The 19,726-nt window shown below is 33.6% G+C and overlaps 1 protein-coding gene across 1 annotated transcript in view; it reads right to left on the bottom strand.

Annotated features, from left to right (window-relative positions):
* Positions 1 to 69: 69 nt before the first annotated feature.
* The window catches only part of RASA1 (RAS p21 protein activator 1), a 107,456-nt gene continuing 87,799 nt past the window's right edge, over positions 70 to 19,726 (bottom strand). The window contains 13 exon segments of the mRNA XM_021701843.2: positions 70 to 1,211; positions 2,225 to 2,359; positions 4,691 to 4,768; positions 6,479 to 6,567; positions 8,046 to 8,113; positions 10,363 to 10,449; positions 11,187 to 11,302; positions 12,730 to 12,872; positions 14,032 to 14,191; positions 14,500 to 14,672; positions 15,965 to 16,041; positions 16,518 to 16,675; positions 18,628 to 18,705. Coding sequence (XP_021557518.1) covers positions 1,128 to 1,211; positions 2,225 to 2,359; positions 4,691 to 4,768; positions 6,479 to 6,567; positions 8,046 to 8,113; positions 10,363 to 10,449; positions 11,187 to 11,302; positions 12,730 to 12,872; positions 14,032 to 14,191; positions 14,500 to 14,672; positions 15,965 to 16,041; positions 16,518 to 16,675; positions 18,628 to 18,705 — 1,446 coding nt within the window. The 3' untranslated portion in view covers positions 70 to 1,127.

Raw genomic sequence — 19,726 nt, 5'->3', positions numbered from 1 at the left:
ATGTATTTTTTTGTATGCCTTCTCTCTCTTGGCACTAAATTTGAACTGCGCCCCCCCCCCCCCCCCCCCCCCGAGGAGGAGGAAAATAATGAAATTGAAGGCTTAGCTGTATTTAGACAGAAGTAATCAATTATTCAAGATATCCCTTGGCTTTATTTTAACTTAAACCCTTGTGAATACCTCACAAAAATACATATACAGAAGCAAATAAAACTATACAAACTAAATATGCAGCAGATAGAACAAGTAGTCAGAAGTTCAAAGATGGATAGCTGTGTAAAAAAATCAATTTGGAAATGAGTACTTTCAACAAAAGCATTCCAGATATTTTTAGACCCATAAAATAAATTGGTAATCTATAGAATGGGTAACATGCATTGATCAGTACAACGACCAATAATATTTATTGAATTCATACTATTTACTGTTGTAAACATTTAACGAAAGCATCATGAGATCTAAATACAGTCTTTGACAATTCCAACAAAATAAGTGGTATGTTTAAAAAATAAAGCTGATGAGCAATAGATCCATTCTATATATTTTCTTTCAAGAGTTCCAGCAAGAGAAATAGCACAGTATTTTTAAAAAGTATACAGCAAAGATTGTTCCTATTATAGTGGCAGACTCTGGAAACTGTAATACAAATAGTCATTGAACAGTCAAACGGTCGTATTCCTTATCAGGAGGAAGTTACAGTCAGCAATCCAGTTATACTCAATTGTCAACAGAATCCTTTTTCTTGTCAGTTGATTCCATAGTTCTTTTTCCAAGACAGCAAAACTTTGGCAATTGGATGTATTGAAAATATACTTTCCAAGTTCAAGGTTTAGTCAGTCATAGCATTTTGTTGTGTGAAAGGTGATCTGTACACCAAGGCTCAGTCAGAAGTTGGTAAAGATTGATTCCATATGTGGAAAAAGTGCAAATTTCCTGCACAGATAGCTTACAAAGCTGCTGGCACATTTACTCACCAGCAGAATCTTGGATTTTGTTTGCATAGCTCACACATCACTGGAATGTGGAAAGGTGTGCTATTTTTTGGCAAGAGCAAAGGAGACATTATACTGATATGAATTACCGTGTTGGGCATGCTGAATCCAAGCAGGACACCTGGGCGAAGGCTGCTACCTGACATCGTTAGTTTTTGTATACTGGTTTTGTTTTTGTTGAAGCAGTTCTGTTATAGCCAGAAGCTTTTTCAGTACATGCTAAACAAGGAGAAAGTTATGAAAATTAAATGAATGAAAGTTTGGTCAGAAACTTCAGGAACCCTGGATTTTGTAAAAAGCCACATCAATTCATAAGATAATACTAACCATTGTACTCAAAGCATAAAATTGTGAACATTTCTATTCAGTCCTTGACTCAGCATTTTGACTCAGCATTTTTGGTCAAGATACAGTTTTTGTACACTAAATAGAATTTCATTTATTTGCCATTTTCGTATCTACTTATAGCCCCGTAAGATCACGGAAGAGCAATCAGCTTGCAGCCCCGTGAACACTATCAAGTATCATGGAAGAAATAGGACTACACTGGGCCTAAAATTAATTAGGCCAAATTCTCCAATAAGAATTTTATTTTTAATTTAAGGCAAATCATAAACTCAGTCCCAGTGTAGCTGGAAGGCATTACATATACCGTGGACATGTAAGTAGGCCAGTGGCACATACTCTGCCTAAGCTGCTAAAGTGATTGATTGGAAGCTTAAACTTGAGGGTTTTAGAATCTCTGGTTGAAGAAAACTCAGAATCCATAAACACAATGCTTTAATTTTCATCTCTTCTACAAGGCCCTTGCCACATGGTTAGCCAGTACAGTGACAGTATTCAGGAGAAGCTTATCAGAAATGACAGTTTTCAAGGCCACACTCCAGAATCTCTGAATCTGGAGTTTGCAAGTCACTTGGCCATGTGCTGCATACGTCAGATAAGCCACATCACTACTGACTTCATAATTCAGTTGCCATTTTCACACATCACTGAAGTGTGTAACACCACCGTTTTTTCAGTGTGCAGTGTCAAACATACATAATTTTAGTCTGGGTCCATTATTTCTCTGCCGAGATCTTCAGGGAGGAGGATTCAGATTCTTAAAAATATAACTGATAAAATAACAATGTTGACCATAATTCAGCTAGTTACCTCTCAGAGTCTCATGCTGACATTCTGCTTAAGTGCTAATCAAACATCACTGTTAATGAAGGCTGGCAAAAACCTACCTGCTGCGCACCACGTTCATTGCTGAGCGTTCGCAGTTCATCTGAATGGGCCACACAAATCTCATGCAGTGCTGCTAAATCACGGGACAGGTCAGTTCTAGAATGCTCTGTAGTGTCCGGAAGTTCAGGTACATTCTAAGAGGATAAAACCACATTTAGAAATACAATCTTTATACTCACTTCTGAAAATATCCTAATTGCTTATAGCAAACAGAATTCTTAGCATAATCTCTTAAATTTCTCTTAAGAGTCTAAGATGCTATGTATCATTCAGTGCTATTTATTTCTGGTAAAACAAAGGTTCTGTGACCTCAGCATTCACATCAAATCCAGGTTCCAATTTTCTAATAAAGCATGGCAGAATACTGTACAGTATTACTGTTACTCTAAGTAAGTGGGCTTCCTAAATTCTTAATTGGGTTTTTTTGATCTGGCACATAGACCAAAAAAATAAAAAAACAGTGTAACTGCTAATCTGGATTAAATGCAAGCTAAACTTAAAATTCTTCCACTCTCTCAGATGCAGTTTCATTATTTAGCTGCTACAGTTTGTCCAAATTTGATCAGTATACATAAAAGTTACACTATGGAAATGTGAGGAGAACCTGTCAGGCTTATAATTATCTGTGGACTATGTCCAAAACACTTGGTAATGTGTGGAAATGATCAGTGTTAATTATGGTATCTTCAGGTAAGGTTCATTAAATAAACTTTGTACTTTATTAGCAGTAAACACTAATATTAGTTTGAGCCTCAGAATAAAATTCAGCATGGACTCAGATTGCTGGTAGTCTTGAATAAATCTACTCTTCTCCCTAATGGTGAGAATTAATTTGCTGTACATTCCTAAAACCTGCAAAACATTCAGTTTTCTATGGCATGAACAAACACCTGAAATATAGTTCATTCTTGTTAATTAACTCAGTTATCCATTCATGCAGTGAATGAAGGATTATAGAGGTAAAAGACTATAGTATCTGCCTTCAGAGAACTTGTAATCTCTCTTCTCTAGAAGACAGAGGTAAACTGATCATAGCAACAGAGATATCAAAGATAGGTTTAGTGCTCATCAAAGCCCTTCTGAAGGAGATATTTGAAGCGAGTCTTGAAAGAAGGATTTGATTTATATAGGTGGTAAAGGAATACAAGAACATGAAGAGGCAGGAAGAGTAGTAGAATACTGGGAATTCTAAGCAGTTTAAAAGACTACATTGCGAAGCATAACTAGGAAAGTGATAAGAAAGCTGGACTGTAGATAGCCATGACTATGGAAAATAAATGGAGTCCTAACCATGAATCTGAAGAATCTAAAAACCTAGAAATAATAGCTTAAGTTAAAGCTCGGTAGCTTTAAATATTGGATGATTTTCACAGTTCTTTAAATAATACTATAGAAAAAATTTTTTCAATCGCTGACCCAACTGTGTTTTTTGGTGGTAAATATTTTTATCTCCTAAACGTCCCTGAGTTCATATATAAGAAACATGGACATCTAGCATTTGCCCCTGTATTTCTCACTTTTATTCTAAGTATGGACCTATGTTGTAAATAACTTCTTTCACAATGGTTTTTATCCCTGAGGTAGCAAAGTAGGGGCCCTCAGGAAGTGCTGGTTAGTTTCACTGCACACTGGTGTGGTTGTGGTTTTAACTGGATCTGAATACATTACGGCAGAACGTGGGCACCTCAGTCTCCTACCCTAGCATTCCCTAATGCCATACACCTGGCTAAACTGGTAACCTTTTTGATAAACCTTTGTTTTTATATATGAACTGAATTAGTAATATATTTTAAATTAATCCATTATCTGTAAATCTACAGCAAGAAAATTCAACTTTACTAAGAAATACAGGATCTTAGGGAATTTTTTTTATTTATATATACAATTTCTATTAATTTTATAATCACAATTTATTTGTAAAGGCCCAAATAAGACCTCGGTAGTCCCACTGAATGAAGTATACTACTAAATCCGTGTATTTTATTCCTAGTAAAGCCCCAAGAACACTCTCTAGTCCATTTACTTATTTAACCTGGTCAGATCTGGGTCATCTACCTTGTTTCAAGTCCCATACACTAGCAGCTAAGTAAAAGCAGCAACAGCTGAAAGGATAATGAAAAACAAGACAGAAACTAAAAAATAACACAAGAAGTACAAAAGCCACAATAGTGAGTACTTGGTATAAACCATTTAGCGTAAGAATAAATGTTTATAATCAATTTGTTTACGAAGGTAGACAAAAATAGGCATTTTTTTTTTTCTTAAGTTGAGCCCAGTGCGGGGCCTGAATTCACGAGCCTGAGATCAAGAGTCAAGGAGGCTTAACCAACTGAGCCACCCAGATGCCCGTTTTTTTTTGTTTTGTTTTAAAGTTCTGGATAAAAATCTAAGTTGTTGCTTAAATGAGCTAACTCTCAGCTATATTAAATTTAGGTCTCAAAGTACTTGAAAAATTATATACATACCCCAAGTTCATCTAAAAACATGATCATACGGTGTTTGTTACTTTTGATAAATGGATTGACACCTTCCATATACGGCTCCTAAAAGTATAAAAACAAAACATTTACCATATGCATCAAAAACAAACACCAATAACCACCACATATGTAGCAAGGATTCTTATAAATCTAATTATGTCCATCAGTAGTAATGCATGTTCACAAGAATTAATTTAATCATATAAATTTTCCTTCTAATAAAAGCAGACAGCTATACCGAAGAACTGGAATATTTTCATGAAAGAGTAAGAAATTCTGGATGAAAAGAAAACCCAGAGCACCAACCATGAGTGGTTGAAAATCCATAAATAACTTGACTCCCCAAAAACATTATTGATAACCTACTGTTGACCAGAAGCCTTACTGATAACATAAACAGTTGATTGACACATATTTTGTATGTTACATGTATTCTATTCTGTATTATTAGAGTACACTAGAGAAAAGAAAATTATTAAAATCATAGGAGAAAATACATTTACAACAGTGTAAAAACCATGAGTAAGTGAACCCGTGCAGTTTGAACCTGTGTGTCAAGGGTCAGCTGTAATTCATTCAAAAATAAACATGGGCCCAACCCAGAGGTTAGAATCTAGCAGAAAATATAATTAAAATACGGTATGCTAAAGACTGCAACAGGAATACGTATTTCTCACAACCTGCCTCACTATTCAGATAATTCAAAAGCTAAGCCATACTATACTTATAAACTGCTCTTCATACTAAAATATTAAGCCTATTTAAAAATGTGCTATGTTGTAAAACAGAAAATGTTTAGTATTAACACAAGCTCTTTTAAAGTCAATAAATAAAAGATGACAAAGACCTCATCAATCAATTCCAAAGAAACAGACACAAAAAATCAAAGAAACATTATGCCTAGCAGGCTGGCAAAAATTAAACAAAATAATACTCACTGAGTTTTGGCAAGGCTCTGGGAAGCAAAAAGTCTTATTTAGGAATTTATAACTGGGCAATTTTGAAAGGAAATATATATAGATACTTGTTATAGCAGTATTTATTAACAGTGATAAGTTGGCAGCCATCTAAATGTTGAGTAGAAGAGTACTTAACAGCTACATGATGACATAATAATTGTTAAGAATAATAAAATAGTTACGTTTCCAGGCAAGAAGTTTGTTCAATATTGACAAAATCAGGCAACACGGTACGATCACTACCAGAATATTAACAATCCTTATCGTTAGGCAGTGGGATCACATATGGGTATTTTAAGAACTTGTCCAAGTTATTTACAGCAAATGTTTATGGTGAAATAAGTAATAAAACAGACTCGAGTACATTTAAAAATATTCTTGCTAATTTTTATATTTAAGAGTAGGAGAATTTGATGGGGTGCCTGGGTGGCTCAGTTGGTTAAGCGACTGCCTTCGGCTCAGGTCATGATCCTGGAGTCCCTGGATCAAGTCCCGGATCAGTCTCCCTGTCAGCGGAGAGTCTGCTGCTCTCTCTGACCCCTCCCCCCTCTCATGCTCTCTCTCTCAAATAAAATCTTTAAAAAGAAAAGTACAATTTGAGTATATTGGAAATAGAAAATACAGTTTTCTATACTCGCTAAAACACTGGTTTTAAAAATTTCATTAAAATTTAAAAATATTTTTAAAAGACACACATACCAACAAAAAATATAACTATGAAATAGACACTACCGAAAACTTTATAATATCCTATGGTTTTATCATCTCAAGGTTTCGTTCATAAGCGACATTTAAAGTATCAAAATGTTTTTACCTTAGCTCCAAATTCCACAAGATTTGCTAAGTTCTGCACAGATTTAGCCACTAATATCAGTGTTCTTGCAGCAATAGGAGATGGGGAATCTGTAAGAGAGAACTGGGCTCAGGTAAAGCAGTATAAAGTTAGCACTTTACTGCTAAAACTACTGACATTCTTAGAAATGATATGACCTGTATAATTCAAGAAAACTTGAGTTAAAGGGGGAAAGTTAAATACACTTATCAATACTTCTAGTTTGTGAAAAGGGTGCTGCTGCAAGACTCAGCAATTCTCAACTGGTTGATATTTCACAAAACCTTAAAGCTTTATCTTTATTGCTAAAAAGACTGTCAATCCACACACCTGCTTCATGACAGTTCACAAAGCTAATTTCAACCCCCTCAGGTTAGTAGTTTGCAATCTGAGCAATTCCCTACTCCCAACCTCCAATGACTACAAAAAAATCACTTTAAAGTGATTAAGTCTGGGGCTTATGCTTTATATTGAGGGGAAAAAAAAACAATTTAATAGAATATTATAGAATAAAGATTGGTCAGGAAACAGTTCCCTATAGAATATGCATAGTAGGGTGTAAATGAAAATCATATGCAGCTATTACATATTTAACAGTAAAAATGTATAGATAAGTCTATCTGACTGCCTAATTTTAGACAGTACTCTGTGTATCTTAAGCTGCTGAACTGTAAATGAGTACTGCCTAGTGGTTCGGAGGCCAACATTCAGATAAACAAATCTCTGCAGAATTCTAAACCCTTAATTCTTAATAGAACCATAGATTTAACCATTTTGGTACCAATAGAAGATAATGACAGAGATGTGATGACTATATATAATAAGGTAAAAAGATTTAGTCTAAAGTATTTTTAAATACAACTTTGACCTTCTAATTATTAAAAGAAAAAATGGTTCAGGTTCCTTCTGTTAATGGCTCATTATTACATTTGTAGTCACAAATATCACTATTCTTTCTTTAAAAGATGCCTATGACATCTGAAAGTCCTTGCATAATTTATGGACATATGGGCAATAAGTAAAACCAAATCTGGTTTGTTGGAGTTTAAACTGGCCAATTAACATTATCTAACTGGTGACAAACCTCTCCATCTCTAATGGCCCACAGTTTCACAGAGCACCTACTGCCAACTGTAGTTATCATTTTAATTTGATCTTAAAATACAACTTGCAGTGGTAGTGACAGGGTCTAGCCTGGGCTAAAAGCACACAGAAACCTCTACCGAACTGAAAAAGCCAGGTTGTAGACTGAAAAAAGTCATCATAATGAGACTCTGAGACACAGGTAGGGATGGGGGAAAAGTGGTATGTGTCTAATCATGCCACCTCAGGCTTCAGATACGAGATGGAAAGAAAAGCAGCAAAACAGAAAGAGAAGGTAAAGTAGCAAAAGGAAGGAAGAAGAAAAAGGTGCTTTGGAATGTTTTATATCAAGTCTTAGAACTGGATAATAAAAAATCAGATGTAAAAGAAAAAAATAACCTTACCAAATAATACCAAATTTTATTCTAATTTTTTTAATTCCAAAATTTTATCGAAAGCTGATTACCTGAGATGATATTAAACATCCGTGGATTCAGGATGGCAGGACAGATAAGTCGAAGAAAAACAAAACCACTGAATAGGAGGGAAATTTTTTTTTTAGAAAACTACTATATATGTTACATAAAAATAATAAACAAAAATTTTACTACTTGTAGAACCATGAACTTTGAACTGATGTAAAGAAGCCCAAACACAGCTTCAAGAAAATAGTAAGCTAAAGTATCTTACTTTAAGAACATGTATCTCCTTCGTACGCTACTTGCTTTTCCCAAATTTGGAATTTTCAGTTTATTTTGGGAAAATTTAAATTATATCTGTAACATTTACGGTCTTGGCAACTCTTTATTCTAATATACTCACTTCAAGGACGCAGTAGCCTTAGGAACACTAAGAATTTCTGAAATACTATAGGAGTATAAAAAAACCTTTTTATAGAGACACAGGCCTGTATGGTCCTAAAACTCACATTCTCTCATTCCTTAAATAGAATAGCCCAATAAAGTCTGTTATAAATCAAGTTGATTATACTGATTTTGCTGATGAATCCTAAAAATAAGAATCCATTCTACTAGAGAAAAGTGACTTCTTGATAAATGAAAATGTATACAATTGAATGCTATAAAGATTTTATGGCAAAAAAGAAAAGACCTCACCTTTCACCTCCTCCATTACAGAGATGATAAACCAACTTTTATCATTTACTTTCCAACCTAATGATGGTTTACTACTTTTTGGACTCTCAGAAAATGATTGTTACTTCTCATATAGCATTTATTGCAATCATAATACACAATTATCAGCTCTTTAAATATCTCTTTTAAACTAATCTGTGAAGAATCTTGCATAAATTTTGCTTGAAAACATCTTGATACATGTTTGAATCTGAAATATAACCTACCAACACTTAATCATGAAAGAATTTCAGTATGCAAATCTACTTTCTGTGACTTTTTGGAAGTGATTTTAAATTTAAAAGGCACAGTAGGTACCTACACATATATTTAAAAGCTTACTAGTAGGGAAAGAAATCATCACCTTGGGCATAAATGCCCCTTAAAAAGCCTGTAGTGTCAGACAATTCACACAGCAGAAATTCCTGCTGTGTTTGATTAACAGTTATACTCACTGGAAACAGTTTACAGAGGCTTTAATTTACATCACACACAAAACTGTGCTTTCTGAAACTTAGGCTGCTAATTCTAATTCCTCTCAGTCACTACTAAAGCAAAGAAATATAGAATCTACAGTTCTTTAATACTTATGTTCTATCATTACTAACCAAGAGAAATTTTATCTACAAAAAGAGTAGAAGCCTCTTTCCAAAACTTAGGTTGCAGGCAGGATTGACACACATTTTTCACAACTAATTGTATGGTATTAGTGTCTTTAGTGGTTGTCTAACTTTTTTTAATGGGATATATAACATGACTGGCAGTATGTATTCTACATAAAACATTATTAGTAGACCGCTATATTCTCTGATGCTTTTGCACTGAATTTCCAGTTGTCTTCAGCACGTTGGGGTGTATTTTAACAAAAGCCTACAAAAGTGTTAGAGATCTGACTGGATCTTAGAAGGTTAGCCTTTAGTTCTGCCTTAGCACAACCTTTCTATATAACCTTAAGCAAACAATTTTAACCTCTACAGATCTGCTTCCTCATTGGAAAAGTAAGTTACAACAGTGATAATGAAGGTACCTGTATACAAGGTACAACATTCTGTGACTTGCCAAAGCAATTCCTCCTAATTACTGCACAGCGAGCACACTGAAACCCAGCTTCAGAACTAGAGGCTCTGACTGGAGATTAGCCCAGAGTCCCAGACTGCTACAAACCCATCACTCAGTCAATTATTGCTCTTCCTTCTTAGCAGCACATCAATCCCACTTTCACTCCTCCCACTCTCCCCCCCCTTCGCTCTTCTTTCTCTCTCTGTATGGATGTATATGCATATATGCACGTAGGTAATGTATTGTGTATATGAAGAGTACTATATAAAGTTAGCTACCGATTTTGCTGGTTATGTAACTTTTAACCTCATTCTTTCTATAAGATAAAAATTCCCAATAGTTAACCGATTATACATGAGTGCTCCAGTTTTTAGGAAACACACAAGGTAGATAAATATCTCTTAGTAAACTTCCAAAAAAAATACGGTAAAGTTAACATTTAGTAGCCATCTGAGTAGAAAATACTCAACAGGGTTCTGACATAAAAGTCTTGAATTATATACTGTTACTCTTCACATTTTCACAGTTACCCACTTGACTATCAGTGCACGCTATCCACAGTGATTTAACAAGTGGACTGATGAGCCTTACCTAACAACTCTTGTTCTCATGGTGGTATTTGTGGGCCACTTGTGCTGGACAGATTTCTGTAAACACCCATAAATATATCTCAGTGTCCTGCCAAAACAACACAATCATCTCAATACATAAAGCAAGGGAAAATGCTGATCTCGTTGCAGCCAAAAGCTTAATTTGCCAAATATACATTTTAATGCAACTGGCTCTGACCACCAAAAAAGTACTCTGCTACAAGTAGTGAAGGACACATTTGGCAAGAGATAAGAAAAACAAATAGTTTTCATCATCAATTCATTTAGTCAGTTCTTTACATTTACTTTGGTAGAAATCTTACCATTTTTACAATGCTTCTGTATTAATGAAAAATAAGAAGAAAAAGTACTGGAATGAGGATACAAAGGAAATATTAAGCTCAGATTCCAGGGAGATGGATTTTGACTTATGATAACTTCTACCCGAATTAGTGAGTTCACTTAAACTAAAAGCTGTTAAGCAGGTACTAACTGTCTGGTATACATTTAACCAAGATATTTATGATCTCCTCAAATCTGAGATTATAAGTCTCTATTCATTACCCAAGTTACTGTATAAACCAGACATGTTAGCCTGTGTAAAAACATAATTTAGTATTTATTTTAATGTAAATATTATACCACTGTGGTTTCTTCAAGTCACTCTTTTGCCTTAAATAAAATTCACTTTGGAAGATTGAAAAACCCTTTTGCAGAGTAAAAAACATTAATTAGGACAGTGGAAAAGCTTACATATTTTAGAAATACAAATTTTTCAAAATGCAGATACACAATTTCTTGTCACATTAAAATTTCACCACTTACGGTGGAAGTATTTCTGAAGCCATGAATATTTTCTCCACAAGCTCTGAAAGTATGTTCAATAGGTGTGCTAAATTAGTGTTCACATCTTCATTTTTTTCTAACTTTGATGGACTTAACTAAGAGAAGGAATAAATTAACATAAATGCATCTTGGCAATGATAAATGCAAATTAATCAAGGTTATCAAACAGTTGTTTTCAAGGTTCTCTTTTTCCATTTTTCAATCTGTTTTAGTCTTGGGGGTAGATATAAATGGGAATTTTTAAGTAGTTTGCTCTATGGAACTCATTTACCATTAATTTCCAATTACTCAACTGTACAATAAGCAGTGATTATTCAGCACATTTCATTTGCTCTGGGATTAATACCAGTGTTAATTTAAGCTCTCTTTTATTCATTTACCATGCTTTACCATAGATTTTTACAGCCACAGAAAATGGATTAGACTTTGTTTTTAAAATAGAAGACAAAAATCCAGCTTTAATGATCACATATACACAAATATAACAAATATACTAGGAGTATTTAAATGAGAATAATGGTCACCATGTATTATAAAATCTATCTTTAATTATATTTATCTGGAAAAAAAAAACACTGATTAAAATAGAAAGGCTTTTCTAAATGCTATAGACAGAATAATGAACCTTTCTCAAGGTTCACTGAATCTCGAAATCTAAGAATTCTGATCTAGAATCAGTGGAGTAGATTCATCTGTGTAAGTCTGAATTCCCTAGCCTGATCTAGTACCCACAGACTCTCTGCAGACTTGATTGGTTTCTGTATTCTTTTCAGTTAGGCCAACTATGGCATTACCCCAGGTTTTCAACACTAAATCCTCAATTTCTTCCCTTTAGGTTAATTAGTAAAAACTGACAACTGTAATGCAAAACTAACATTTGACAGCTCCCAGTGTACATATCAAAAGCAATTCCTTGTTTTATTAATTTTGTATCAGATCTAAAAAATGTATTTCATATCTTCCTTCTGTAGTTGCTCTACCTTCAAAATAAAATGAGAGAAGAGCCATGTGAGATTCCACTCTTTCTCTTAATGGTTTATTATGAATTTACACTGAAACCTTAATAATCCTAAAAGGATGTTTTTATTTGCTTTTGAATGGATTATGTTGTACTTTTTTACCCCCAAAACCTTCAAGATACCCCTGGCTATTATCAGGAAGTGCTTCATAGACCGTAACTTGGTTATACAACCAAAGTCTCTAACAAAAACTTCAATTTATGTTATGTACACTTTCTGAAAGCAGCATACCGTATCATTATCATATCATTAGTACAGTAGGATAAATGAGAAAGTACTTTCATTAATTTCTAGTGCAATTTGAGGTTTTTAATCTCAAAGTACATCTTTTTTAAAAAAGTCTATTTTGTCTAACATTTTTCTAAATGTATTACAAAACGTGTAAATGCCCTGATGAATAATTTTAGAAAACTAATATACTTTCCTTATAATGTAATTAGCTATAAAGCATCACCTATTAAAATATGTTCCTTGCTGAAATACTTAAAACATGAAAATCGTACCTCGCAAGACTGCTTGCTTTCCATTATCTTTAAAATAGAGTCTTTCAAAGCATGATGAACAAATTGTGTAGCAGTGGCTTTCATATACTGCTCCATCAAGGTGCTTGCAAGTGTTGTAGCTCGAAATAGAGTAGTGGCTTCATCTACATAAATATTTATATTAAAAGATTATTTATATAAAGGATTGTACTAATGTGAAACCAGATTAGAAATTAAATGAATTCATTTTTCCCCTCAACCATTACAGCCATTTAAGTATGCTTATCTGTCTGCAGCACTGAAGTATTGATTATAAATGACATCCTATATTTCTATAAACTTATCTCTTCAAAGATCTTTATTCATTAGATCAACAGGAGGTGCTGACACTGGCATATTCATAAGAAAAAACAAAGGCTTAGAATGGTTATATGACTTGTTAAGACCAAAGAGCCAGTGAGTGCCAAAAATAAGATCAGAATTCAGCTTTGCTATCCACTGAGCCCACACTTTGGAAATTCTGAGTTAATTTCCAAATAAGAATATAATGTAGTGGTATAAATCATGGGGATCATTCTGTAATGTATAAAAATACCAAATCACTGTGATACATACTTGAAACTAATAGCATATTGTATATCAATTATACGTCCAATTTTTTTAAATGCAGAAAATGAAAAAAAAAATAAAAACCACCACCACCACAAAATCCCAGTATAAATTATTAACCTTAAAAAATGGCTATTAATGACCTAAAAAACACAAATATTGCCAAAAAAAGACAATCTCAGTATAGTATCTGGACCATCACTTTACCTTTCCTGACAAATCTATGTCTTTTACATTTTCTATGATTAGGAGGAAATAGTTTTAGCTTTTATAGTTTATTGGGGAACCTAGAAGCAAGCACTGTTACTAAGCCAAAGTGTTAGCTGGAAAGGGGTTAACTGTGACAAATTTGTAAGCTGTTACAAAACACTGTGTGTCCAGCTCAATTGCCTGGGAACTACCTATCTATAAAAGCTAGAAATAAAAGGTAGCTGTCATCTAACTGTTGTGCAATGAATTAGTAAAATAGAATATGGTAGGTACACCAAACTATTCTTAATAATCAAGCACTACGAGCCATTGATAGGGATAAAGAAGTCAGTTTCTTATGGCTTCTAATGGAGTAATTTACCATGACAGAAACTGCCAAATGTTAGTCAGCACAAGGATCAGAACTGACATCCCAACTTTAATTTTTAATGAAGGAAAAACAGAGTAACTTAATTTGCAAGATTTTTTTTTTTAAAGTATCACACCAAGACATTGATACTTTACCTTCCATGCTTATTTCTCTGTCATTTAGTGTACATAACAACAACGATTCAAGCTTTTCATGAAGAAAAATCTTTAGTAGGATGCTAGCCAGTAGTGTTCGGTCCTGTCCACATACATGTGATAAAGCATAGACTACATGAAGCTCCTTTTGCAGTATAAGCTAAAAATGACATCAAGAAAGATTACTGAAAGTACACAGCATTAATCATTCTCAATGAGATGAACAGGAATTCTCTTACGTTCTTCTATTTAGGAATATGTTCTATTGAATACATTTATTAAAAATAGAATGAGTTTATAGCCTACATATTTATACTCTCTTAAGACCAACATCATACTACTGCAAGGCTTTTCAACCTTCTACGCCCACCACTGGTGCATTAAGCTATGACATTACTATGTTTAACTTAATAGATCTTTTCTTTAATGTTAATTCCATCAAAAATAGACTGGTAAATAACTTAATACCTCTTTAAATTCACTGTACTCTTCTTCTGGCATGATTTTTTCCATAGAATATCGTGCTCGGACACGCAGAGATCCTGGTTCAATACCTTTTAATGGTATATGGGAGCTGAGCAAAAACCATTCATCTGTGGCATGCCCTTTCTGTAACCGGCTCAACTGGCAGCGCATAAATACTTTGATAGAAAAACATCAAATGATTACTGTCTAAAAAGAATACACTATAATTCGTCATACCAGTAAATTTTCCTGACATTTTGTCTTCTCTATAGTGTTAAATGCTTTAAAGGAGTTTTCAGTAGTAACACAAATTCAATACTTGATACACTTGATACTTCATTCATTTACTCAATGCCTATTTTGTGCCAGAGTATGGTAGGCAGGGACATGGGATACAGACGTGATTAAGACATGGTCTCTGACTTGCATGGAGGTCACAGTAAGGCAAGAAATCAATCATGGTACAGTGTGGTAAGTGCTGTTAACAGTGGTTAATGCTACCGAAGTACAGAGAAATAATATGTAATTCAGCCTGTGGAAAAATCCATTCCAAACAGGTAATCCTTAAGCTGACATTTAACAGGATGTGGAGGTGTACCTAAGTAGAAAGGCAGAGAAAAAGAAAGAGCACAGTCCAAAGAAGGTATGGCGGGCACTTTTAAAATCCACGGATTGCTTAAGAGCTCTAAGAAGGCTGGTATATCTAGAGAGAGGATACACCAAAGATGCGCTATGAAAGCAACAGGGTGGAGGAGTGGATCAGGAAAGGGCCTTTCTTCTGTATTTACGATGGGTTTGGATTTTATCTTAAAAGTAATGGGGAACCACTAAAAAAATGTTAAACATTTAAATAGTACAGAAATGACAGAATATTTTGTAAGGAAAATTCAGGCTTTGATCTATCTTAATGCATATCACTTCTTTCCCTAAGCCTTTTAAGAAGGTATTAACCTAATTCACTCTGATGTGAACTGCTAAATCCCACTGCCACCTTTTTCAGCAACAGGCTGGGAGAAGGTGTGCTACTGAGAACAAGAACGGAAAAGGTTCACCAGAAATGAATAAACAGTGGACTAATTTAAAGAAAAAGTTTTAATAGAGTGCTTTTATCCACGTATATAAAACTATACAAAAACAGGAAAAACCTAAAAAGTACAAAGAAGGGATAGTGGAAGCACCACAGAAAGATGGCCACTTTTACTGTTCTCTTGTTCCTGTCCACTGGGGAGGGAAGGGGAGATGAAAGATACTTTAATATCAAGGGCTTAAGTTTACAGTATGTACAATTTTGCCATTTTGGTCTTTTTTCTTATTAAAGAAACTCTTCCTCAACAATCAAAACTTTTAGAAGTACAAAAAAACTATGTCAAATTATACTATTTGAACTTTTTTTAGACATTTCATTATGAATTTAAAAAAATATACAAAACATGTTTTACTTCACAAAGAAATTTCTGTATCAACTTACAGATATCAGGATCTTTGCTTTTCTTTGTTTTATTACTAAGAGTTATCTCAAATCTGTTGATGTCAGGAGGAAGATCACTAGAGGAGCAAAAAGAAAAAGAATTAACAAAATATCCTGGCATCAAATTCTAATTCTTTTATTTCTAGGATCAAATAAGTCCCTTATTTCTGCCACTAAACAATCTCAAGATGCATGCTGGACTCAAAACGTGTTGTTAGTTGGAATACAGGAATGCAGACGAGCAAATCATACTTTTCCTACTATCTTCAACCTCCTCAAGTAAATCCTGGAAACCGTTGTAAACATTTTGTATGTGTGTCTTAGTAAATGTTTTTGAACCTGTCAGTAACACTAACTCCTATTAATAACTAGATGAAAAACCAAGGACATAGCACTTCACTAATAAAAGCAGGGGGAAAAAATGTAAGTACTTCTAAAATGCCTGGACTCGGCACCTTGCTCTGGTAGTTCAGAGACAGAGACAAAGAGAGAGAGAGAAACATGCAGTAGGGTAAAAGAAAAAGATTTAATGTAATGATAAAATAAGACTTACTCGAAGACAAACTCTTCTGACCATACAGGGTTTTGCCCTTCCCTTGCATGAGTTTTTGCTACCTGGACGCTATTCAGGTAGATGTTACAATATGGATTCGTAAAATGTTTTACAGGGAGTTTATGGGCTTCTTCAATGTGTAAAACAAGACTGCTGACCTAAAGAAAACACAAAAATTGTTTCCTCAGATTTCAAGAATTATGCATTAGGTTTCAAAAGCAATTACTATTTAAGAAATAAAAAACCCAAAACTGACTTATTTTTCCCCTTTCTTAAGACATTATGACCTGTAATTATATTTTCCTTTTTATGTGACATATAAAATACAACATTCAATCATTTAAAATAATTCTTTTAAAAAAAATGCAGTTGTTCCTCCAATTACATTCTTGTAGCAATTTAATGAAATGCACCATTTTTACTAAAAAAGAGTTCAGAGAAAATGGAAATAGAGAAGAGGATTTTTTATTTTAACGTAAGTAAAAAACTGTCCCCACCCAAATCAAAATCCTGTAGGTTATATAAAGCTCATCTGGAAGCTTTATCTATAAACGTCCACAGCTAGAAAATATTTTTACAACACTGATTCTGCCTTCTCATTTTACAGAAAAAGATACAAATCCAAAGAAGCTAGGTTATTTGTCCGTTTTGATGCCAAAACTTAGATCATTCACTTTCTAGTATCAGGTTCTCTTTCCCTCTTGCCACATACTACTTGTGTGGCGTAGGACAAGTAAGCCTCTCTGACCCTCACCTCCTCAGATATAAAATTAGGATAAAGTCTACACTGCAAGTTGTTGTAAAGATTCGAAATAATACATGTAAAAGCACACAGGAGAGTACCTGCAAAAGGGCTCAAGAGATGTTAGCTATGATTTTATTAAATCATTTTTTTATTCTGTTGTATTACAGCTAAAAATGATAACTTCATAGCTAAAGTTTCACACAAGACAATCTGCAAAAACTCAGTCTGATTTTTTATAGCTTACAAATGTTAAAATATGATCTGAGAACACAATTATGTATATAATTAAATGTCCCTGAGGAAAGGGTTAGACTTTTGGTTATAGGAAATATAACTTACAGTCATCTAAATATTAACCATTTATCGACTTAAAATAGAACAATATATTAAATTCACAAAGCTTATTGGAAATTTCCATGAATAAAATAAGAATCACTTTGGTCAATAAATACTGTACTAAATGTTCCTCAAAACTCCAAGAATATTAAAATTACTTAACTTTTTCCAACTATCTAGGGATAACAATACAGATTAAAAAAAAAGCAAAGATATGGAGGGTATATTGACTTTACATACCTAGAAAGAAAGAGAAAGCCCAGCTTAACTCTATAAAATGAACATGTATGACATGTTAAGGTTCAAATAAGAACCTACGTAACAGTTACATAATAGACTTCAAAGCAATTACTAGAAAGTGAAAAACTGAAAAGTTTATTTGGATTAATACTTAAAGTCAGATGATCTTTTCAATAATTACCTTTAGTTGTGCTTTTTTGAAATAGGCCAAAATAATTCTTTCAAGAAAAAAACAAATGAAAGCGCCTAACAGAATGGTTTCTGTTGTTGATGGTTTGGTACTGTTATTTTAAGTAGAAGAAAAAAAATCCTTGGTATATTTTCAAAAGATGGCATTATGGACTAAATACCCAACAGGTATATAAAGAACATTCTTTTTCATAAGTATTTCTCCTGCTATTGAACCAAGTGGAAGCATGGCTTTAAAATGCCTGAAAAGATAAACTTAAGAACTCAGAAGTGCTATTCCTTATGTTCCACATATGAGTGAAACCATATGATAACTGTCTTTCTCTGCTTGACTTATTTCACTTAGCATAATCCCCTCCAGTTCCATCCATGTCGATGCAAATGGTGGGTATTCACTCCTTCTGATGGCTGAGTAATATTCCATTGTATATATGTACAAAAACTAATGATGTACTATATGTTGGCTAAATGAACATAATATAATTAATTAAAAAAAAAAACTCAGAAGTGTTTGAAATGTAGCCCAAAACAGTTCTGATGGAAATAAAGAGCAACATAATAAAGCAAAACGTGACAACATCATAGGAAATTAAATTTCACCTGACGCAGGCGTTTATTAGATGTCCCTGGGCTACTTTTCCGTAAATTGCAAAATGCCTGCAGACCTTTCATCCAGTCCTACAAAAAATAACAGCATGTCAAAGAAATATACAATAGTTTATTCAGTTTCCAATCATCAGGGTTTTTTTTTTTTTTCTCCAAATTCAGCAGTTCTTTCCTGCTCCAGACTGCCATTTCTATACTCCGAGTATGCTGCACTTTAATACATTGGGGGCTCCATAAAATAAAGCAATGACCAAAACAATTATAATCATCCTTAAAATTGTATTTCTGTTGAATCCCTAAATTAATGTTTAAGTATGCCATGAGGGACCATTAATTAGCCAAAAAGTAAAATCCACGTGAAGTTATTAAGCAGTTCTATTTTGTGAAAGGAGGACTGACTGCAAAACCAACTGATCATGTGATTACTGACTTGATGACTAGCATCTAATCTTATCTTAGACCATGATATAGGTAGAAATGTGTAAGGGGATCTGGGTTATCTGTAAGCCTTTCAAACATAACATTAGATTCAAAACAATTTTTAGGCTAATATTAAATTAAATTGAAGCTGTATTTTTAAATGTTTAGTGGTCTGGAGAAAGGAGAGAACAATCTTAGGTTTATCAAAAATAAATCTAATCTTTGGCTTACTTATTTCCACAAAGCTTTGCACTACTGCTTTACTCAGTTATGTCTTTAGCTTGTTCACTATTTCAGTCTGAACTCTGAATGTTTAGAGGACATCTTTACAGAACAAATTAAGACCTAATCAATTACCATAGCTTTTAGAAGGAGAAGAGAGTAACCACAGATCCCAAAGGCTACCAAAGTAACAAAACTGGAAATACCAATGGTATTTTTGGACTTTAAGTGGTATATGGAAATAAAGAATATGTAAAGTTTATATATAAATACAACAAAAAAAATGTTCTATTTATACTGAAATGTCATCAAAGTATATAACACATCTTTATTTACAAAGAGGGAACCTGATGAAGTAATTGGAGGACAGGAAACTGAAGTTTAAATTTCTTTCCTAACTCAATTTCTAGCATTAAAAATATATACACATATATATATATGTTATCTAAAT

This window comes from Neomonachus schauinslandi, chromosome 7, assembly GCF_002201575.2.
Source record: "Neomonachus schauinslandi chromosome 7, ASM220157v2, whole genome shotgun sequence".
NCBI classification, from domain to species: domain Eukaryota; kingdom Metazoa; phylum Chordata; class Mammalia; order Carnivora; family Phocidae; genus Neomonachus; species Neomonachus schauinslandi.
The sequence above is the reverse complement of the archived record's forward strand: the minus strand, read 5'-3'. Positions and strand labels throughout refer to the sequence as shown.